Source organism: Rhinopithecus bieti, unplaced genomic scaffold (assembly GCF_001698545.2).
Source record: "Rhinopithecus bieti isolate Rb0 unplaced genomic scaffold, ASM169854v2 scaffold_61533, whole genome shotgun sequence".
Classification (NCBI taxonomy): Eukaryota; Metazoa; Chordata; class Mammalia; order Primates; family Cercopithecidae; genus Rhinopithecus; species Rhinopithecus bieti.
Genome location: NW_016823925.1, coordinates 1,251,027 through 1,275,350, shown reverse-complemented (window position 1 = coordinate 1,275,350; position 24,324 = coordinate 1,251,027). Strand labels below are relative to the sequence as shown.

General features: G+C 39.0%; 1 protein-coding gene across 4 annotated transcripts in view; it reads right to left on the bottom strand.

Annotated features, from left to right (window-relative positions):
- Positions 1 to 24,324, bottom strand: part of LRCH1 (leucine rich repeats and calponin homology domain containing 1) — a 213,870-nt gene that overhangs the window by 41,712 nt on the left and 147,834 nt on the right. For all 4 annotated transcript variants that reach the window (XM_017862058.1, XM_017862061.1, XM_017862059.1 and 1 more), the window contains exons 8-15: positions 22,857 to 22,962; positions 20,501 to 20,625; positions 16,112 to 16,179; positions 13,650 to 13,736; positions 9,761 to 9,850; positions 9,615 to 9,651; positions 3,082 to 3,135; positions 2,323 to 2,395 (exon numbers count right to left, since the gene is read on the bottom strand). In XM_017862058.1, coding sequence (XP_017717547.1) covers positions 2,323 to 2,395; positions 3,082 to 3,135; positions 9,615 to 9,651; positions 9,761 to 9,850; positions 13,650 to 13,736; positions 16,112 to 16,179; positions 20,501 to 20,625; positions 22,857 to 22,962 — 640 coding nt within the window. The remainder of the gene's footprint in view (positions 1 to 2,322; positions 2,396 to 3,081; positions 3,136 to 9,614; positions 9,652 to 9,760; positions 9,851 to 13,649; positions 13,737 to 16,111; positions 16,180 to 20,500; positions 20,626 to 22,856; positions 22,963 to 24,324) is intronic.

Here is a 24,324-nt window from a genome sequence, read left to right as displayed (position 1 = left end):
TGCTCAGTTAAAAAACAAAAGACAAAAAATGTTGGAGACTAGTACAGTCTATTTAACAACAAATCCAATTAACCAACAGAGATCAATCAATTTCAAGAACTTCGGAGTTGGTCACTTATGAAATGATAACAACTCTTATTTTTGCACTAAATATCCATATGGCAATTTCATATTTAGGAAATATCTATATTATTTTTTATTCAATCATAAGGCAGGGTCAGTAAAATAAACGGATATAGTTCTAGACATAAATATTTGGGTATGTGCAGTTGTCTTCGTTTGGGAGGAAAACCCAGAAAGAAATGAAAGAAACTGTCAGCCTACTCTAAGTTCTTATTTCAACTTGCTAATTTAAGCAGTCTGTTTTTATTTATAACACAGAAATCACATAAATCCACATACTTTCAAAATAAAATCAACTGGCTTTAAGCATTCTAAAGCTACTCGATCAAAATGGTTTCTATCTTTTAAAACTATATGCTTTCCAGTTAAGATTACTGCATATATTACTTTCCAGAAAATGTGAAAAATACATTTAAGCATATATACTATAATATTTTAAAATTATTAAATCAAATGAAAAAAATCTCCGTACATAATGCAACTTTTATAAAGTTCCAACATGTCACTTGATGATCCTGAAGATAAATAGCATTATTTACAGCAACCAAACTCCATAGAGCTTTCAACAACAAGAACAATTTCCACATTGGTTAGTCAGCATTATAGAAAGGCTGGAAGCTTGAAGAGGAAATTAACTTTGTTTTCTGCTATTCAAAATGAAAGCTCCATTTATTTTTCACTGCTACAAAGAATGTGAAATGGTTTAACAGCCCCAGTACAATGTAAACCCGAACTGTAATAAGTTCAGTTTGGACTCTATAAAAAGAATAAAAAAGTCACCAAAATAATTCTACAATTCCAAGTTATATATTCAACAGAATATTATTCTCTGAAGATCCATTCAACTTTGATTCGCTCAATTATACCATACTTTTAAATTGTGTAAAACTGACTGTGAGGATTAGGAGACAGTCTGCAGCTCAACATGAGGTCCTCAGTGCGTAAAGTAAGTCTCCTGGCAGGTCGTCACTGAAGGCACAGATGCGGTGTGCCTGGACTCACCTCCATTCCTCCCAGGACACACCTGAGACCATGGAAATGAAAACCCAGCCAAGGGCCTCAGCCCAGAACTGATCACATTTGCTTAGTTCCAAACATGAGAAGACCAGCCATTTGAGCTTTATTTCATGTAAAATTTGGCTCTCCATAAAACACTCACTAACCCTTGTCACAGTCAAGCACTTTCTCAAATGGCTTTTTTTCCTACGGCCTATTCAAACTGCCAGGAAACCATTACACCTGGCCGATTGTCACCCATCAATCAACCTGCCCCAAGAATGAAAAACATTTCCTTTATTAAAGAATCATCTTTGTTTTTCCTATGGGTGCCTTTTTGCAAAATATACACATGTATAACCTCTACTGTTGTCAAAATGCTTTGCTGGAGAATTCAAGAACATCTGAGTTCTCTACCAGCTTTAAGAGCTGTCTGAATTCTTTATTAGCACTTGCTTAAAAGCATGAGTAATAAGTGTAGACTAAATACCAAAGAGTCAAAAACATTAAAACAAAGAAAGACCTAAAAGAAGGAAGATTAGCAACAGATCTTCAAATAAATGGAGAAATCAGAAGAATCAATGTTTTCTATAGAGTGCTTTCTTTTCAAAAGCAACCATTATTTTGTACATTGCTATAATTTACTTTTGTGAATAAACTAATAACAAACTAAAATAAAATTGGTAATATAAGCAGAATGCTTTCTCAAAAGACTTTTTAAAAAGTAACTCCTGAACACTCATGCAAGCCTTGAAATGACCACTCTGTTATGTGAGTAAACACACAGAACCTACCAGACTCAGAAAGCAAATGAGGATGTCTCAGAAAGGAGTCACTTTTCCAGAGGCAGGCTGCCCCTTAACTCAGCCGAGCACCAGGAACCACTGGGGCCAAAGGGCAGCTATTTTATCTTCCTTAGGTAAAAAAAAATCAATAGAGTATTTCGTCCCCGCTTACATGCTCCCACCTTTTTTCTCTTTGCTCTGATTCAAACGAAGATAGGTTATCCACTACTGAGAACACAGACTTAGCTGATTCACTGAAAACAAAGCTACAAACTCTGGCCTCCCCTAGCTGTAGATGCCAGCATTTCAGCTCAGCAGAACTGACAACGATGTGCACATTGATAATGTATACACTTAAAAGGCTCAAGAGAAAGCAATGAGTTATTTAGTGTAAGAATGGGCTGAGGTTTTCATTTACCTGATCGAGGCTTCAGGCCAAATGGAGTTGTGTTGTTTGTGGTAGGAGAGACTGCAGGGGAGTTCTCTCTAATCTGTGGTATTGGAAGGAAAGGAAATTAGGAAAAAAATAAAAGAACAAAAGAATAAAACAGAAGAAGAACTACGTATGGTTTTCTATGTTCAAGGATTGTAACAAAACTAACTCCCTTTTCACATTTGCTGCTGTGTGATGAAGTCCTGGCTTAAAAAAAATAAATCACCTTGTAAAGATGTTAAGTGGCATAATCAACAGAATGTTGTTTTAGAGTGACCCACTCAATTTGTTTTGCCCATTTTAAGAACATTTTACAATTATGTGACACTGGCAATCCTCTTGCACAGGTGTGTGCGTGGGTGCGTGCACACACACACATATATCCACTTATATTCAAAAGAGGGCACATCTGATGAGGAAACAGATAATACTGAACTCAGTAATACTGAATCACACACTGAATCATTTATGGAGAACAAGACATTCTAAATGTTGCCTATTTAAGTGATCTTCATTCTTGTAAAGATGTTCCCACATTTGGTTTTTAAAAATATATCTCATAAAAATAAATACTTAATTATGAATAAGACCAGATAAAGCTATGATAGCCAATGAGAGTTAGACAGATTCCCCTAAAGACTCAATTAATTAATCACAAGTCTTAGATTATATATTTCTGTAAAAGATATTCCAATCCAGCCATCAAGAAACACCTCACCTTCCATGAATCTTCAAGAAACTTACCTCATTTGGAGAATACTGGCTCCCATTACTCTGTAATGTTAGATCACTTTGCACCTTAAAAAAGAAGAAAAAAGCATGGTATGTTCCATTAGACTGTGAGACTGTTGAGGCAAGAACTGCATCTTTCTTACTGCCATCATGTCCCCAGTCCATGGGTACACAATGTATATCTGTTGAATTAGTTAGTGTGTTCAGTAGCTAGGTAGACCATACTCCTATGTTCTGAAAACATGCAGCTGTATTCATAGAAAAATACATCTAAAGTATTATACAAACTAAGATAAAGAATTTCCCAGAGCAAGGAGTTCACTCCAAAATATCTGTGGATGTCAGCTTACCTTGCTAGGTGACCAAGCTGCCTGCTGGTTCCCATCCTCATTTTAATTATGGTTTTTAGAAATGGCTCAAGGTAGTACTTCCTAAATATGCAGAATCACATTGGGAGCATTCAATAAATACACGTCTGGACCCCAAATTAACTGGGCAAATCTCATGTTGTCAGTTCAACATCAGATTACTTTGGCAACTACTGGTTAAGAGAAAAAATTATAAATTTTTTTTCTGTCATAAAATGTGCAGGATTTATAACTGGTCGTGGAGAAAAGTCAAGATGACATCCTGATTTCCAGCAGGAATGACTGGGTAGATGGTAGCATCACTGAATACCATAGAGAATACAGGAGCAGTTTAAGAAGAAGTTGATAGTTATCAGTTTAGCTATGTAGAGAAAGAGAAATTTGTGGGGCATGGAGATAAAATCTGACTACTGGGGTACAGGGGGGAACTTGAGGCATGAGCTACAGGTTTCGAAGTCATTATTATATATGGGGTGCCTGAGTCCACAAGGTGACCAGATGGTCCAGAGAGACAGTGTAGAAGTTGAGGAACAGTGGCTGAGAGCAAAATCTTATAAAACCAGCATGAAAGGGACACATAGAAACAAGTGGCCCACAAGGGACACACTCTAGTTTCTTACCCAGATCTGCCTTCTTTATAAGGTAGTCAAGAACCCCCTGATCCTCCCTGATAAAAAATTGGGTGTTAGCTTATATAAACACCTTCATATATGCCACCAAATTATTGTACATTTAAGATGCCTGTTCCTATTCATTGTTGAGGAATGCTATTTACAAACCTTCCCACCTTTGACACAAATCCAAGAGGAAACCATACTTTTAGAATAAAATGTCACCTGCTAACAAGTAACTTCAGGTTTGATTCTTTCTATAAGCTCTTTCCTCTAGTTTGCCCTATCATCTCCCAGACTCTTCCCCGTTCGATATTATTTATGTATGAGCCATGCAATTTGCAATTCTTCCTGCATGGATGACAGTGCCACCCACACTTGATGTGGACAGTCACCTAAAGTATGTTTAAAGTCAGATCACGTGATGTGCCACCAATTACAAACCGCTTCATAATCTCGGCCTCCCTTTTCCGTGTGGCTCACACAGAGCTGATTCCCCATAGCCACGTTGTCTTGCTCAACATAGCCTCCTGGCCACAGGGCCAAACACCAAAATGCCCAAAGTCTAAGTTTACTTTCCTCTCCTTAAACTCTACCCCTTCCCCAGTGTCCCTGAGCACCTAAAACAAGCACAGGACTGCAGACCATCTTATTTCTTCTGTAAATTTTTCAACATCTAAATCTTCTTACTCCCACATTTAAAAGAAATTAATTAAAGTGAGGGCAACTTCACAGCCTTCATCTTCCAGTCCTTTACACAAAAACAAGGCCGAATCTAGCACAGGCACTCAACAAATACTGGCGAATTAATACAAGGCTATGATGAAAGAGGTTACTTTCTGCTTGAGTGAGACAGAAGAAAGAATATAAAAATAACCAAATCATAAGTAAAGATCATATTTTAGCTCTACATAATCCTTATCACTGGCCCTGTGAATTCACCACTCTCTTTTCTTTTCCTTGTGACTTCCTTTTTCCATCAGAGCCAGCTATTCCCCCTCCCTTTTAAAATCATAGAAATGTGTCTCCCAAGGACAGATAATTGCCCTACAGAAGGAAAACAAGGAGTGAGAATTCCTTATGCCAAATACTCCTCCTTCAACCAAAAAAGAAAAAAAAAAAAACCTTATGTTAAAATAACACAAAACATTGTAAGTTGGAGATAGAATAAAAGTATATATATATATTTTTTTGAGGTTTTCTGTCCTCGAGGGACTCCCGAAATCATGGACACAGGTATATATGCATTTTTAAAACTATGAGAGTGAAAGTTCAAAGACATTTTAAGTAGCATGCTAAAATAAAGGTGCTAAGGAAGCTTGGACCTGGTACATTCTGTGAGTACAGAGGAGTAATACAATCTGCCCAATTAGAGCAGAAAATTCACTCTGGAGGCAAGGGTGCAGTAGCTGGCTGGGAGGCCCTCACAGCACTGAGCACAGAGCCTATGCAGAGCTGTAGCTTGACACCTATGGGCTTAATGGCCTTGGCTGATGGAACAAACAGACTCATCATTAGAGGGAAAGCTGGGCTGGCCCAACTGACCAAATGATTGATATATGACTTGGAAGTCAAGTTTCCTACTTTAGGAGGATATTAGGCTTTTCCACATAATATAATGGTAGCAAGCATGGTTAAACTTCAGGAAAAACCCATGAAGTTTTATGAGCATGTGGAAAAGTGTCAGATGATTTTCAAGTTAGACAAGCACAAGGAAATGAATTTAGAGGAACATAATATACACCTTACCTAAACAATGGAGTGTTTGCAGCTATCAGTTAAGACCCAGAGATCTGTACATCAAATAAGCAGTACACTGAAATTTTGCTTACCAAAGCCTAATCCTTATCATTTAATTTCCTATCTCTTTCTCTTTCTTCTTCCCTCCCTTCCAGGAATCCTCACTAACTACTCACTGAGTTCCAGGTACAGCTGGGTCCCACTTCGAGTGAGAATGCTAAGTGTTTGTGCTATGCAATGAGAAAGACAAACAACAGCAGAAATAAAGAGGAGATCAATAAGTAGAAATCCATTCTGAAAATCTAGAACTGACTGCAAAAATATAGTTCATCTTTGCTGATGGGAAAATGGGAGGAAGCTCTACATAAAACAGTCTTGGGCTGATATTAAGGAAATGTGACATTTAAACATTCTTTCCCAAAACACCAAAATGTTTAAAATATCAGTAGCAATTTCTAATAACCATTGGAATTGGGTGATTAGTAAATCAGTGCATGTATTGGTATTAGATTAAAAGATGGGATGAGACTAGGTGCGGTGGCTCATGCCTGTAATCCCAGCACTTTGGGAGGCTGAGGCAGGTGGATCACCTGAGGTCAGGAGTTTGAGACCAGCCTGGCCAACATGACGAAACTCTGTCTCTACTAAAAGTACAAAAATTAGCCGGGCATGGTGGCAGGCGCCTGTAATTCCAGCTACTCAGGAGGCTGAGGCAGGAGAATTGCTTGAACCTGGTAAGTGGAGGTTGCAGTGAGCTGAGATTGTGCCACTGCATTCAACCTGGGCAACAAGAACAAGACTCTGTCTCAAAAAAAAAAAGAAAAAAAAATTACAATAAATTTAAAAGAAGATGGGATGAAAACTAGACCTAGACAAAACTATGAACTGGGCTCAGTCTATATTTAGTATATACCCATCCCTTATTCCTTCCATACCCATTCACATTATTGGAAGCATTGCTCATGCACACATAAGTATCATGGCTGCTCCTCTTCTGCCAAGATCTGTTCTGAAGAAAAGGTTTGATGCAATCAGGCACCTCTAAGGTCTGTAAGCATGACAAGACTTAGTGTTGCCACTAGTCTACAGCATGAAGAGGCAATATACTGCAGTACGAAAGCAGGGCCAAGCCTTTTACATGTAAGTGACCTGGCCAGTCACTTGATCTTGAGCTTCAAATCCTGCATCGCCACTCAGGTGTGATAACTCCCACTTTTCACTTATACCTTACCTAGAATGTAAACTCGTAAGTGTAGTAGCCCTGTGTCTTTAATGCTACTTTCTCAGTGTCCAGCGTGGTGCTTGAGACACGGGAGGCAATCGACGAATATTTGTTGAAGAAATGAAATAACGGTAACGTATGTAATATACAAAGCACATGGTCTGGCATGTAGCAATACTTCCTTTTTTTAAAAAAAGTCAGGAATTATACATTTTAGAAGACAAAATTATTGGAATGACCATCCAATTGTGTATTAAAAATGTACGGGATATATCTTTATTCTAGAAGTTTTGTGTCTTTCTTGTGCTCCTGAAATCACGTAAACTGGTGGCCACCTATTTTACTAGAGTCAAAAGTGGGTCTGCAGCTGGATGCTAAGATGGTCTTGAACTATCTCATCACAGACTGCTTGTTAGCTGCAATGAAAAAATAAAACAGCAATTACACAGTGGAGAAATGGAGTCATATCTTGATTGGGTGATCAAATTAACATCACCAAAGACGGACAGATGGATCTAGTGTGGCACCAAATGTAATGCCCTGAGTTGGTCACAACATTACCTGTGCAGTATTCTAAATCAGAATGCAGAAGTTCAAACTAATCATGAGGAAACATTAGACAGACACAAAATGAGGAACATTATATTAAAAAGGAGGAGGTTTGTGTTCCTCAAAATTTCAAGGCCATAAAAATCAAAGAAAGGTCATGGAAATGTTCCAGATAAAAGAAGGTTATAGATACTTGACAATAAAATGCAGTACCTGCAACTAGATTGGATCTTACACTGAAAGGAAAAAAATGCTCTGAAGAGCATCATTAGATCAACTGACAAATTTGGAGGATGGATGATAGATTAGATGAAAATATGTTATCAACATGAATTTATGAAGATGATAACTGAAATTGTGTAAGATAAAAACCCATATTCATAGAAAATACACACTAAAATGATTAGGGATAAAGGACTACGATATGTGAAACTTACTTTCCGAAAAAGAATCGTGTGTGTTTCAGAAAAAGAACTGTGTGTATAGAGAGAGACAGAGAGAACAAACATAACAAATGTGATAAAATGTTAATAGTAAATCTAATTTTACAAGATTATTTTTGCAAGCTTTTGTAGAACATTGCAAAATTTTTTTACAATCTTTAATAAGTTTAAAATTATTTTCACTTGATTACAGGTGGCTCACACCTGTAATCCCAGCACTTTGAGAGGTTGAGGAGGAAGGATCGCTTGAAACCAGCAGTTTGAGACTAATCTGGGCAACAAAGCGAGATCTTATCTCTACAAAAAAGTAAAATTTAATTTAAAAAATTATTTCCAGATAAGAAGCTAAAAAAGAGGTTAAGTCTGCACAGAACCAAAATCAACCTCAAAGGAAGAACTTGATGAAATGGGTTCAGGGGAGACTGCAAATAAAAGACTTCCAATGTCCCACTATCAGGTAATTCAATGATGCCTCTACCCAGGGAAGAAGTGGTACAGTAATTCTGTTTAAAGACCACACCAATAACAATAATAGAGAAGCAAGCTAATAACTAACATTTAGGTGCTCTGTATTAGGTGACATTTTCTGAATCAAAATTCCTAATTCAATCTTTACAATAGGTATTATGATCCCAGTTACAGTAATGAATGTTGAGAGAGGTTAATTAAGTTCCCCACAGTTAGCCAGTCTTTGAGATGGGACTGACACCTAATATAATTCCAAGTCACTGCACTTAACAATGAAACCACACTCTCTAGCAACATGGCTCTTCCTTTTATAGTGACACTTTCTTTTTCCTTATTTCTTTAACACAGAGACAAAGTTAAGAGTGTGAAACCACTTTACTATAGTACATGTGCAAACCCCTCAGTGGGGCATCAACTGTTGGTACAAAATCTTGGTACCTAAATTAGCCATCCTAAATCCATTCAGGAAATGGGTTGTAACCTATGTTTCACTCCCAGATCGCCAGCTCAAACTTATCTCTCTCTGACTGGGGTTTTGAGACATTCTAAGACATTTGAGACATTCTAAGCTCATCTCTAGTTTTATGTCAAAACTGCTTTCTTTACAGCCACCCACATTTTACTCCATGTAACTCTACCGAACCCATCCTTAACCTGTCTTCAAATATCCCCACCAGTTTCTCTTTATGATATTCTTTTAATCCTCCTCAACATTCCCAAATCATTTATTCTTGGCTTTCAGGTGTTTTCTAGCTAATTTCCATCTGGCCAATTCCCAGATTTTTTCTTGGCTCTAAAATCTACATTGAATGGTCCTCCTCCAGGTTCCGACACACAGGCAGATTCCCTATGTACTTTAGTTGCCATCACTTGACTCAGCAAGATGATCTGAGGTAAAAAAAATCTACAGAATCTAATAGAAATAGTCAACTCTCATCTTTAACAGAGGGTGAGGTATAGTAGAAAAGCAGAACTAAAGAGGCAAACGTACAAACAAGTTGAAAAATGTGTCTCGAACAAATCTGAATATTGGCCTCATTAATAAAGATGTTTCACTCCCTGACAAATCTTTACATAATGTGGTGGCCAGTATTCCATGGCAAAATATTGCACAGAGTTCTGGTGAATCCACCAGCAGCCTTACCTCACACACCGGAGATGTTTCCAGCTGTATTTGACCACTGTGGGAACAAGGAAAGAAAAAAAAGATATAAAGTGAAATTTAAAGCATAAAAATGTCAAAGTATTATAAAAAGAGAAAATATAATTTGTTATAAAAGGTAAGCATACTTCAGTGCAGAATCTTGTAATTCTAAGGTTTCTGCTGATCCCATAGGATATAGGTTTAAAACACTTCTCTCTGTCATATCTGTGCTCAATCTAAACAGTAGGAAAAAAAAGATATTAGTAAATTTATTAAACTTTTATTTTTAATAAATTCTATTGGTCTTATTCAGTTCAAATTTTTAATTTACTGAAAAGTTATGTTTATCTTTAGGATTAAGTGAGGAAAAGTCTACGATGGAAATTTCAAAGTGCATGATATTTTCCCACCATATGCCAAAATACAATATTTCACCTGCTACTGGTAATACAATCCAACTTGTTTGTAATATAATAGTAATTTCTAATAAAATCAAATTTTTCAGAGGTAGTATAGCATATACTCAATTTTATTTTAGAACTTTATGAATTTACAGAAGCAGGTCAAGTTGCTGAGAGTATTACATTATAGTGTACGTACCATTGGCATTTGGTTTTAATAGGGAGATATACATTGTATCTCTCACTTAAAAAAATCACAAGCAATTTGATATGCATTTTTACTTCTGAAATAGTCTCACACAGTTTCTAAATTTCTGCTATTTTAAGACATGAAGTTTTTTTTTTTTTCTTAAAGACCTATAAAGCCAGGAATTTCTGTAAGTTACATAAAAGTTATAAAGTCATTTTAAACAGGGGTGTGTTTATATCATAGAGGCCTGTGAAGATGCTGTCGAGCTAACAATCAGAAGGCCTTGAGAGAAGAAGCCAAGATAAAGAGAACAGCAATAGCCAACTAAATTTTCTGACACATAAAAGGTAAACTTTTAAAATTTATTCCTACAATCAATGGCTTCACTAAAAGAGAAAAAATTCCTGGATCTATGAAATGTGAGATAAAAGAAAAAACACAATGTGTATGTAAACTTTTTTATTACTAATATTCAGTCCCAAAGCAGTTAGAAATAAATGACATGTTGAAGTGTCCTCTCTATATCAGACACAAAACCAGGGCTCTTCATGACTATTATACTGGCTCACAGAAATATTATAAAATTAGATGTCATATTATAAAAATTCTTTCAGGATACATAACAATGATCTAAAGCAGCCAAAGTAGTGGATTATTTTAGAAAGACAATGAAATTCACACAAAATTTTACAACATAATATTTTAAAATAGTGCTCCATAAAGATGCGAATCAAGTATCACTTGGAAGGTTAGTTGGGACTGTTTTCTTCCACTATCTTAATATATTTCCTTCCATCTTATTTCCTTCTTAAAATCCATCTTAATATATTTCCTTCCAGTTTTTCTAAATTTCCTGCACAACTGGTACCTAATTCTATCTATATAATTGGGATCAAACATTGTGCGTTTTACATACTTTAAAAAAATTATACACTTTTTTAAAAGTATAAAAGCCTTCTATGATATCACTAGAAACTTTAAAAAACATTATATTGGCCATATCACATTCCATCTTATCAATGAGTATAATATACTTAAAGTATCCCCAAATTGTTAGATAATTTCTTGTTCCAAATATTTGCTATTAAAAATACCTATCCCTCATTCTCTACCCCAAATCGTTCATGTCTTCTTGTTTCTTAAGATAAGTTCTTAGATTTCACTCCAAAGTTTTATATAGGTTTCTAGACTTGGTTACATACTAAGTTACTTCTGGAACAGTTTTGCCAATTTACTTCTCTACCAGCAGTTTATGTATTATTTCAAATCCTCATAACCCTAAAAGGGAGGTACTTGTCACCCCATCTTATAGATGAAGAAATGGGATGCAGAGAAGTCATATAACTTACCCAAGTTAACTGATGCTGCAGCTATGTTTAAAAAGTTTCTAGCTAATTCAAAGTCTGTTCTTTCCACAAGCCACCCTACTTCCTGATTCATTATCATGAATACATACACACGTACACATGCCTACATGTACTTACATGTATGAACAACCATACACATGAATGCATACACATAAACACACAACCTTTCACTAACTGCCCTGGCACTGGATGTAGAATTCAGCTCTTTGAACATACCTTGATTAGGTGCCTATGCCATGAGCCAAATGTAAGGGAGAATTAACATGAATAATCATGTTTAAACACCATCATTGCCTCCCTCTAAATATAAAATAAAATCTCAGCTCCTTAACAGCATCCAAAGCCGTTGCCTGCATCATTCTACACTGTCTCTGGTGATTCTCAGTCCTGGCTGCACATCAGAAGCACTGGCTGACTCCAGTCCCCAAAGGAAGTACCTGGTGTCTATTCTGAAAAAGTTCCACAAGTGATACTGAAGCACACTAGGATGGAGAGCCTCTGTTCTGCCTGAGATTTCCCCAACCTGGCTCCATTCATTCTGACCTTCATGTCTTTACCTAAGCTTTTCATTCAATCCAGAATTTCTCTTTATCTTGAAATTGGCAGTCATTAAAGGTCCAGGCCATTATCCTATCCTTCAGGAAGACCAGTCCACCCATCTCCCCTTTTCCTGAGGTTGGGCACTTGCTCAAATCTATCATTTTTACCTCCACTTGAAGCACTTGAATCAATTACAGTTATTTATTTATTTATTTATTTATTATTTTTTTTTCAGACACAGTTTCACTCTGTCACCCAGGCTGGAGTGTGGTGGTGCGATCTTGGCTCGCTGCAACCTCTGCCTCCTGGACTCAAGTGATTCTCCTACTTCAGCCTCTTGAAGTAGCTGGGATTACAGGTGCACGCCACAATGCCCAGCTAATTTCTGTATTATTAGTAGAGACAGGGTTTCACCGTGTTGGCCAGGCTGGTCTCGAACTCCTGGCCTCAAGTGTTCTGCCTGCCTTGGCCTTCCAAAGTGCCAGGATCACAGGCGTGAGCCACCGTGCCTGGCCCAATTACACTTATAAATAACTGCTCAAGGCAATCTCTATCTATTCTAGTTTAAATTCTCAGAAGGCAAGAGCTGTGTCTTGTCCATCTTTGCATCCCCCAAGGTACACACTGCAGATCTTCCCATACTCCAAGCACTCAATCAATGTCTGCAGAATTGAAATGCTTTTCAAATCAATTGCAAAGGATTTCCAGTTGTACTAAACTGATCTGCCACTATTCTTTCAGGGCCAGAAATCATAGGTGGTATATTCTCATTAGCATTCTGGGATACACTAACCACCGTTTTCATAAATTTGCAGAACCCAGCTGGGATTGCTGCAGTGTGATTCCCATGTTCATCGTATAGTAAGACCACATCAGTTTACCAAGTCCTCTAATTCTCTAGAGATCATGAAGTTATTACCTGATAAATGAAACCTGCTATTGTTTAGCTGAAAAATATTTTGTCCATGGGAATTCCATTACCATTAGTTAAGAAATAGAAAAATATTATCCACATATCCACTGCCTGTGGTACCTATTATTGATCAAGGCAAATTCAGATTTAAAAATTATCCTGTATCCCAAATCTTTAGAAATATATTCTTCAGTTAACATATATTTGGCACTACCCCAGATAAATATACTACTACTTGATATACCAATTCTTTCCTTTTTGGAAAACGTTTTCTTTATATTTTTTATAAATCAGGGGTTTAAACTTTAAGCAATATAAAATATGTACTTTTACCATATTTTTGTTTTCTAAGAATTATACCAAAAATTCCCATATGAATTTCATGAGGGATGAATGAACTCAATAAAGGGTGGTGAAAGGAGAAATTGATCTCACTGTCTCCAGAAGTTTGACTCTTTTACTTTTGCATCTTGGGAAAACAGGCAATAAACATGACTTTTCTTTGTAAGTAGCTGGACTGGGCCAAAATTATTTGTGTAGGTATTTTAGGAATGTAGACAATGTACTCAATACATTAGTATGCATTATTTACACACGAAACCTGGACCGAGGAGACATACATACCCATTGGGATCTTGCAGCAAATCTACCGCTTCTCTCAGCTGCTCGATCATTGCTATATCCATGTCCTGATCTTTGGATGAACTTATTCTGTAACATGAAACCAAGCATAAGAATGAAAATGATCAGCCAGGCATGGTGGCTCACACCTGTAATACCAGCACTTCGGGAGGCCGAGGCAGGTGGAACACGAGGTCAGGAGATCGAGACCATCCTGGCTAACACGGTAAAACCCTGTATCTACCAAAATTACAAAAAATTAGCTGGGCGTGGTGGCGGGCGCCTGTAGTCCCAGGTACTCGGGAGGCTGAGGCGAATGGCGTGAACCCGGGAGGTGGAGCTTGCAGTGAGCCGAGATCGTGCCACTGCACTCCAGCCTGGGCGACAGAGCGAGACTCCGCCTCAAAAAAAAAAAAAAGAAAAAAGAATGAAAATGATCAATACAACATGAATATCATCTAATTTCTTAAAAGCAAACTTATAAAATCCATCTAACATATAAAAATGATTTTGACAGATTCAGTGCTATGGTGAACATGTGTTTGTACCTTGTGGGGTGGGATGCCAGAGCATGGTGCAAAGAGCCCCTGAGTAGGGGAAGCCCAGCTCTGCTGCAAAGCAGCTCACATAAGATGTTTATGCCTGTGCACCCCTAACGGCTCCTGTGCACAGTCAGGCAATGGCCTAGATGAGAGGCTCTCACAGTTGTGCTTTACTGGGTTCTAGGAGGGTTCATGAGGGGGATCAGATGGATGAGTCTGTACTACTTCTGGGCCTTCCAACTCCCGTTCAACCAGTTTGATTACTTTAATGCATATAGGGTTTCAGTGTGGGACAGTGGTTCTCAGTCCAAACTCTAGATACAGCAAAATCATCTGTGGAGCTTAAAAACCATGCCAGGCCCTATACATCCAAGTGGGTCTGACTAGGGGTTCAGGATTTTATAAAGCTCTACAGATAATCCTGGTTTACAGCCAGGGTTGAAACCACTACGTATAAGATTGAGAATGGAGTTTCCAAAACTTTATATAGTTTAAAAACAACTGCCTCTTTCCCTATGCTTCTCTGTATAACCAAGTTAGGCCTCCGTGGCTCTCAGTAGCATATCCAGTGAGTAGCTGGTAATACAGACAGTGACCAGAGAGGAACTTCCCAATGTTTTTAAAGGGCAAGAGAAATTTGATCATAGCAAGCCCTTCCTGCTACAGAATGTAAGTCAATGACTTTCTGTAAGGAGAAAAGTTTTAACAATGGGATAAATCCTCACTAAGAAGAAAAACCCTACAAGGTATGATGGAGAGTCCACACCTGCCTCCCAGATGATAGAAATAAAAATCCTGGGAACAAAACTATACTCTATACCACATAGTCCAAACTCAATTTCCCTGGACACGGTTCATTGTCTGATGGGATCACACACCCCTCCCCTGTAAATCTTGCCAAATAAATATGTATACATATTTAATTATAATGTATTTAATTATAATATATAATATATATATTTAATTATAACGTATAAATAATATAAATAAATATGTATACATATTTATTTAGCAAGTAGAGTAGAAGGATTNGATAGAAATAAAAATCCTGGGAACAAAAACTATACTCTATACCACATAGTCCAAACTCAATTTCCCTGGACACGGTTCATTGTCTGATGGGATCACACACCCCCTCCCCTGTAAATCTTGCCAAATAAATATGTATACATATTTAATTATAATGTATTTAATTATAATATATAATATATATATTTAATTATAACGTATAAATAATATAAATAAATATGTATACATATTTATTTAGCAAGTAGAGTAGAAGGATTATCTGTCTGGTACAAGATTCCTTGGGTTCAAATGCTGGCCCTCTGTGACCTTGCGGCAAGATAATCAATCTCTCTGTGCCTCAGCTTTGTCATCTGTGAAATGGGGGACAAGAACATAACTTATCTGTTGGGAGTGTTGTAAAGATGAAATGAGTTACGGCCTGTGAAGTATTTAGGACAATGCCTGGCACATGATGTTGAATAAATGCTAGCCCTGGCAGTTGGAAGTCTTGGGACCAGAAGTCTATGGTGTTCTCAGATCTTGAAGGTGATGACTTGGGGTAAAGAAGGAGATCAGAGCTACAGGTCACTTCAGGTCCAGCTGTTGGCTTCTTCAGGCAATTGTATGGACAGTAGAACCTCCCATCTAGAAATTCTAGCTAATTCTCTGAATCACATGACTACCCATAGCCTCAAAACAAATAAGACTCAAGGCCAAGGAAGAGGTTTGTACTGCCCAATATCATGACAAAAAGCATCGGACAGAGAAAAACTGGCAACTTCTTATCAATATTGTAAGAATATTAGTGTGCCCACAGAAAAGCAGGTCAAAATTCTATCACAACAGAACTGCCAGTCTGCTTGCAAAGTGGATTTTAGAGTGATGATGGCTCATAACCGAGGCCTTGGTACTCACATGCCCTCGGTTTGCCAGTGTACATCCTCTTCTATCCGTAACAGCTCTTCACAGTCTTCTGTCCTTGCCTGTGGACAAAACAGACAGGGTTCCTGAAAACCACTGGCTACTCCTCAGTAGTCAGGAGCCAAAACCTGCCCAGCCCATGTTTATAACAGTGTTATTCACAACAGCCAAAAGCTGGAAACAAGCCGAACAGCCATCTATGGAGGGATGGATAAACAAAATCTGGTATGTACATGCACTAGAATGTCACTCAGTCTTAGAAAGGGGGAAGTTCTTACGCATGCCATACACACAGATAACCCTTGAGGACATTATGCTACGTATAATAAGCCAGTCACAAAAACACAAATACTATACTGGTTACACTTATATGAGGTGCACACAGTAATCAAATTCATCCAGACAGAGAGTAGAATGCTTGCTGCCAGGGGCTGCCAGGGGCTGCCAGGAGGGAACGAGGGACTTGTTATTTAAAGGGTACACAGGGTCAGTTTTCTAGATGAGAAGAGTTCTGGAGATAGGCTGCACAACGTGAACGTAGTTAAAACACTCTGAACTACATGTACATTTAAAAAATGGCTAAGGTGGTACATTTTGGAAGTATTTTCCCATAATTAAACATTTTTTAATTTAAAAAAATGTGGCCCAGGACCACAGCATCTGTTAACTTATCATCAGAAATTTAAAGCTTCACCAGATTTTCTGTTGCCCTTTTAGCACCTCCTTGTATTGTGAGATCCCTCTCCTGGGCTTGTGGGTCACCTGTGAAGATGCAGTCTAGTGTTTGTGACAGCAGGGATGTGTGTGTGTGAGTGTGCACGCATATGTGTGCAGTGGGGAAAAGAGAAAGTATAAAATTCTTAACAGAAAAGTGATTCCAATTGCATCTAATAGTTTTCATGCATACAACATCCAGAATTCACTCATATGTTCTCCCTGCACCGTCACCCCACTTTTTCCCAAAGCGGCACTAGTGGCACTGGCTATTTAGAAAGGCAAGTCCCACCCTGAGCCTTCCACAGGCCTCCTTGCACGTTCATCTCTGACACAGAGAAACGCTGCTTTAACCCAGCTGATGGCTAGAACGAAAGCCAACCTGAACAGGGCCACATTTTCCTGGCTAGGAGAGAACACCAGCCAAAAGGACCATTATTGGTGTCAAGGTTCTGGCATATCATTAACTAACTCGGGACTAGCCAGTCCTCCAGATGTGTTGTTAGGACAAGACTTTTCCCGAAGACATGGTTAGCTGCCCAATGCTGGACTCTGACTGGGAACACACTTGGACTTTTTCTATGGTGTTTACACTTTTCACGTACAATACAGTCAGTGCATAAATGACTGTGCCACTCTCCACACTCCAAATGACAGAAAAATTCATGGGTAAAATATACTACCAGAAATGACCACGACAACATGTTCTTATTTTGTTTTGTTGGGTTTCAACCATAGGAGCAATGGGTATTTCTTTTTAATTTTTTGTTTCAAAACTCTAAGTAGCCAATAGTATCAAATGTCTCTTTTTTCATTAGGCAAAATAGGCTTACTGGGTTGCTTTTGCTAAGTTAAATGGTTATACAATTGATCCTCATTATCTGTGGATTCTGCATGTGTGAGTTTGCCTGTTCACTAACATGTATTTTTAGTCCCAAAACCAGTATTCGTGGCGCTCTGGAGGTCATCTGCAGACATCTGCAGAGTGGTAAAACATTTGAATCCCAGGACGTGTATGTTCCCAGATGAGGTGGAACAAGGTGACACTCTGCCTTCTTCTTTCGGCTCTCTTACTGTAAATAAGTGTCCTTTTTCACAGTCTAGTTAGTGCCATGTTTTCACACTGTTATGTTTTTTGTTGGTGATTTCACTTTAAAATAGCCCCAAACATAGTGCTGAAGTGCTGCCTCGTGTTCAGAAGCCCAAGGAAGTTGTGATGTCCCTTACAGAGGACAATACATGTGTTAGACAAGCTTCCTTCGGGCATGAGTTACAGTGCTGCTGGTTGTAATGTTCATCAAACAATATATGTTAAATAAGGTATCATTGCAATGTTCATCAAAACAATATGTATTAAATAAGGTATCTTTAAACAGAAATACACACCAAAATCAAGGTTATGTGTTGATCGGTTGACAAAAACGTAGTGACCAGAGGCTTGCAGGAACGCAGCCCTCTATTTCCCCAATGAGTGATGGCTCAGTATTGGATAATTCAATAGGCACAGTGATGTCATACAATACAACTGCTGTGAATAATGAAAATTGACTGTGGTTGCAAAGGTCCAAGATGCTTATTCCATAAAGAAAACAGGATTATGCAAAGCACAGAACTCTGTTTTTTTGAGAAAGGGTCTCATTCTTTCACCCAGGTTGGAGTGCAGTGGTGCAATCATGGCTCACTGAAGACTCACTCTCCCAAGCTCAAGTGATCTTCCCTCCTCAGCGTCCTGAGTAGCTGAGACTCAAGGAGCACACCACCACATCCAGCTAGTTTTTGTTTTTTTGTAGAGATGGAGTCTTAGTATGTTGCCCAGGCTGGTCCTGAACTCCTGGGCTCAAGTGATCCTCCTGCCTCAGCCTCCCAAAGTGGGGGATTACAGGTGTGAGCCATTGTGCCAGGCCAAGCACAGGTTGAAAGACTTAAAGTTGATGGATATCGAGCCTAATATGGGCCTGATTTTCAATGCATAATTTTTCCTTAACTTGTTGTAGATGTTTGTTTATCTTATCATTAGCATTTTTCTTTCGATTTTCCAAGAGAAGCATCTTCCAGAAAGCATTTGCCAAGTTGACTTCCACACCCCTATCTGCTCCTCTAGTTTCCATCTACAGGATCCATTCTGTACAGCAGCCACTTCCACGAAGTCCTTGAAATCTCTGAATCCAGGGAAATTTGCTTTTCTGAAACAATATGCTTTATTTTTACTAACTGCTTTGTTTCCTCTAGAACTTAAACATGGACATCTTCTTAACACATTCTTCAGGGTTTCCATCTTTACCTTAGATTCTTAAGATGAATGCTTGATGTACTCCAATTTTCACATTTTCATGGAAGAATCGTCCCACAGAGCTGAGAGATAGGGTCTAAGCTGGGGAAGCCCTGTAGAACCAGGGGCCTGAGAGGAATGTCATTATATTTGTACTTTAGAAAAATGTTTGGTGGCAGAATATATATATATATATATAGAGAGAGAGAGAGAGAGAGAGTGTGTGTGTGTGTGTGTACACACATGCATGCATGCACAGGGGGTGCAGCATTGGGTAAGAAGTGGAGTGGGTGGGGTGGTGCCTGAAGTAATCAAAGTGAGAAACTATGAGGCTCAAATGAAGCAATGTCAATGGAGACAGGGGACAGAAACAAGGCAATGGGTGTGACCTATTTTAAAACAAGGATGTATGGATTAATGACATTAAATACAGAGAGTAAAGAGTTAAGGCTCTGTGTTTTATCCTTCTATACAACTTCTGTAATCTAGAAACATATGTCAGGTTCATCATTTTTATCTTGAGGCCATAAACATGTCCTGAGCACACCAAGGTCTCCTACAGTGTAAAATTCAGCTGTTTTCCTCTCCATTTCCTTGAAGGTGATGCCCAGAGATGTTCATTTAGGCTGGTTCCAGCCATCAGGACACAATGCCCAGAAAATAAGGATGAGTACTTAGGGATCCCATTCTTGGCTTCAGCATAATAACTCAGAAGTTACCTCAGAGTCACAATGAATCTGAATTTTACAAAAACAATAATCTTTATGATTCTTGGGCACCACAACCTGAACCAAAAGGGCTGACAGAAACATACCAAGCACCTACTCATGTTGTGAAGTGGAACCTTCACTATCTGCTTCAGTAAAGCGCTAGTTTTTCTGTCCTCCCTGTGTTGCTACTAAGATGAAGGTTTTCCTGACAACTCGGCAACTTCACCTGCCCTTTCAATGCCTCAGGGCACCTACAAAAGTTCAGGAATAAGTGTCCTCAGAGAGATCTTTCTAAGAAGGAAAGACATTCATTTCTCAATTTTGAAAGTCTCCACTTTTGTCTTTATACTACAAATACATTCCCAAGAAAAGGATTTACCTAGAACATGTTGAAAAGAATGTGAAACTATTTCAGCTTTTACTGCATGGTAATAGTCACACTAATGAGCTTGCCAATTTGTACGCTGCACTGAGTAGTGGAAAGAAAATCAGATCCATAAACAGACAAATGGAGAGGCACACAGGACATCAGCAAATAGACAGGCTGAGCGCTGAGATGTTTGGAAGGCTTCAGACAGGGTGCAGCAAGCTGGACGTTGAAGGGGATGGATTGGCAACCTTGAACATAAATTGTAAGGTGCCAAACAGAAGGAAATGAGTAAAAAACGTAGTTGATCCCGAAAATCTTGCCTTATAGTTCATAAATTCCGAATGGAGACCATCTGCTCTATCAGTAAACTGGTCTCTTTCTTCTCCTGAGTTGGTGCTGTCACCCAACAGGGAAGGCTCCGGTTGAAATTCCTGATGAAATTCCCCTGTTAGGAAAATATAGAGAGAGACAGAAAGCATGACTTCTTGAACAGAAGAGCAAAACACAGCTCATCTTCAAATATCATCTAGTCACTACAAGTCTTCTGTGTTCCCCATGAAGAAGGTATACGAAAAACCCAAGTTTTCTCTTCCCTGCAGGGAGGAAAAAATAAAAGTAAAATAACCCCAGAAAGCCCCAAACTGAACTTAAAAAGTCAAGGCCTCTCTGGGCTTAGTTCCCTATGAGAAAATAAGATTTTCTCTTACTTTTTAAGGAATGGAGAAAAGAAAGTATAAAAGAGGGCTTTTTTGCCTTCAGTAATGTGTGACTATGTATTTCATATTTAAAATCCAACAAATATTGAGCAGCTACTAAATGGCAGGTATTATGCTAAACATTTTAGGGATTAAAAAATCAGCCAAATCTGACTCCTGTCCTTAAGCAGCAAATGATCTCAAGGAAGAATGTGTGAGGGGAACTAGGCAAGAGCTCCAAATCATAACAGCAAAAGAAGTGTCTACGAGAAGGGGCACACAAAGGTGACAGCATGCCCAGATGGGGCACATCCTCCTAGAATGTGTTCCAGGGGAGGTGGGGACACAAAAGGAACACCCTACAGAACTCTTCCAACTGTTCTGAAGATGAAAAATAACCATACTGGGCCACCCTTTAACACTCTGAACCAATGTAATACCCACATCTAGATGAGAGGCGGAAGACCCACTGGTAACAAATTATGTAATTCTTTTATTTGAAAAATGCGCCTAAAATACCACCTCCTATGGTGCATAATATTACTAAGTTTATATGAATTAATAAAGTGGCAGTTATATTTGTATATAAAGCATACAGCTATGTTTTTAGACAACATATGGTTCCCACGATAATCTCAGGTAAACAGAAATGCTAAACTTAAAAACCTAAGCATAAGAAGTGAAAGCAAACACTAAGGTTTGAATGAACTTAAACAGCTCTATCACTCATAAGAGCATATTTCAACATTTACGAGCAGATCTGTATATTAATCCAGTTCTACACTATTCATACATTGTGAAATAGTCTCTGCCACAAATGAGTAAAACTAAATGTTTGTATTTTCCTTAAAAGTCATTGGGAAACAGGGGCAATAAAAAAAATTGCCATAATGTTACCCAATGAGGGCTTCTAACCAAGATATGAAACGTCTTAAAAGGATCTTAAAGGCACACAAGATACAGTGTTTAGTGGTCATTTGATGACTATTAAAGAGCCACAGAATTTTCGAGCTACACTGGACCTTTGATATTACCTAATCCAATCATCTCATTTACAGGTAAGGGAATCAAGGTCACCTGACTGGGCCAAAGTCTTTTTGAACACACACCTCAACTACATTTCCCACCCTCACATGCAGTGCGATGTGGCCATGGGATGAAGTCTAGCTTATCAGTGATGGGCACTCCTTCCAGGCCCAGTCCATAAAAACCTCCCATGAGCAAACCTCCATGCTCCTCTTCTGGTTTAAAACAGATGTACATGAAAGTTCTGGAAGCCCTGTGTTAAAGATGGAGTCATGGTATGAAAGGAGCTTGGGTCCTTAAATCAACACTTAGAGGGGAGTTGTCTGTCGATCACTAACTCCATCTGAACTTAATTTGGACTGTGTTGAGCCACGGAGATTTGGGAATCTTCTATTTTACCGCAGCTAGAGTTTTCCTAACTAATATATCTATCACATCAATATTTTCTTTCCAAGAATGGATTTTAAAAATTAGCCGAGCGTGGTGGCAGGTGCCTATAGCCCCAGCTACTCAGGAGGCTGAGGCAGGAGGACCGTTTGAACCTGGGAGGCAGAGGTTGTGGTGAGCCAAGATCACGCCACTGCACTCCAGCCTGGGTGACAGAGTGAGACCCCGTGTCAAAAAAAAAAAAGAATTTTATCTAAGTCTTCAAAATGAGACTAGTTCTACTATGTACTGTAGTAAGTAGACTACACACACATCAGCTGTGTGACCAATGGCAAGTTACTTAAACTCCCTAAGCCTTGGTTTTCTCACCTATAAAATGGAGATGATTAGAGTATCCATCTTAGACTTTTCACTTTTAAATGAGATCAACTTCCCAGATGAACAGAGTGCCTGGTACATAGGAAATACTCTAGAAAGATTATCACTGCCCTATCTGTGCACAGGTTATTTCAAATATAACATTTGAAACTGAAAAGCAAGCACTCTCTCCATATTTTCATTCTCAGACCTTTAACAGGGCTAAGGCGGTGGCACGAGTCCTCCTTGATGATCTGTTCTTCTTCCATGATATTCGACATTGGCACATTGAGGCTAACAGTGTCTTCGTCAGAAGGCTAAAAAGATGCAGTGCACTGTTTAACTCAAGAGAAGTGTTATCAATGTAGATAAGGAGAATGCTATGTAATAAAACAACATCCTGTGATTCTCACAAACAACATATTGAATATAAGTTGCCAGATACAAAGGTCAATTCCACTTATGTAAGTTCAAAAAATGCAAAACTAATCCATGGTATTTAAAATTAGGATAGAAGTTGTTCTTGGGGTCGGGGTGGGGCTTTCTAGGGTGCTAGTAAAGTTCTGTTTGTTGAACTGGCAGCTGGTTATACAGGTGTGTTCGCATTGTGAAAATTAATGGAGCCAACACTTATTACGGCCTTCTCTGTGCTCTCTTCTGCTTTAAGCTGAAATCTTGTCCGGTACTGCTATATGGTTTGGATGTATGTCCCCTCCAAATCTCACGTTGAAATGTGATCCCCAATGCTGGAGGTGGGGCCTGGTGGGAGGTCTTTGGGTCATGGGGGTGGATACCTCAGGAAGGGCCTGTGCTGCTCTTGCTATGCGTTCATGTGAGATCTGGTTGTTTAAAAGTGCACGGCACCGGCCAGGTGCAGTGGCTCATGCCTGTAATCCTAGCACTTTGGGAGGCTGAGGCCAGTGGATCACAAGGTCAAGAAATCGAGACCATTCCGGCCAACATGGTGAAACCCCATCTCTACTAAAAATACAAAAATTAGCTGGGCATGGTGGCACGCACCTATGGTCCTAGCTACTTGGGAGGCTGAGACAGGAGAATCGCTTGAACCCAGGAGGCAGAGATTGCAGTGAGACGAGATCACGCCACTGCACTCCAGCCTGGCAAGAGAGCAAGACTCCGTCCAAAAAAAAAAATAGTGCATGGCATCTCCCCCAACCATGCTGCTCTCTTGCTCCGGCTGTCACCATGTGACAGGAGGCACTCCCTTCACCTTCAACCCTGACTTCTGAGGCCCTTGCCAGAAGCAGTTTCTGGTCACATGCTCTCTGTACAGCCTGAAGAACTGTGAGCCAACTAAACCTCTTTTATTTATAAATTACTGACCCTCTGGTATTTCTTTATAGCAACACAAGAATGAATTAATACAGGTGCCTGTCTTATTTCTCTATTTTAGGCTGCGGAAGCTGCATCACATATATAAAAGTGCTAAAGAGAAGATGGCCGGATAGGAACAGCTCCAGTCTCCAACCCCCAGCGCGAGCGACACAGAAGACCGGAGATTTCTGCATTTTCAACTGAGGTACTGGGGTCATCTCACTAGGGAGTGCCGGACAATCGGTGCTGGTCAGCTGCTGCAGCCTGACCAGCGAGAGCTGAAGCAGGGCGAGGCATCGCCTCACCTGGAAGGTCAAGGGGGAAGGGGATCCGTTTTCCTAGCC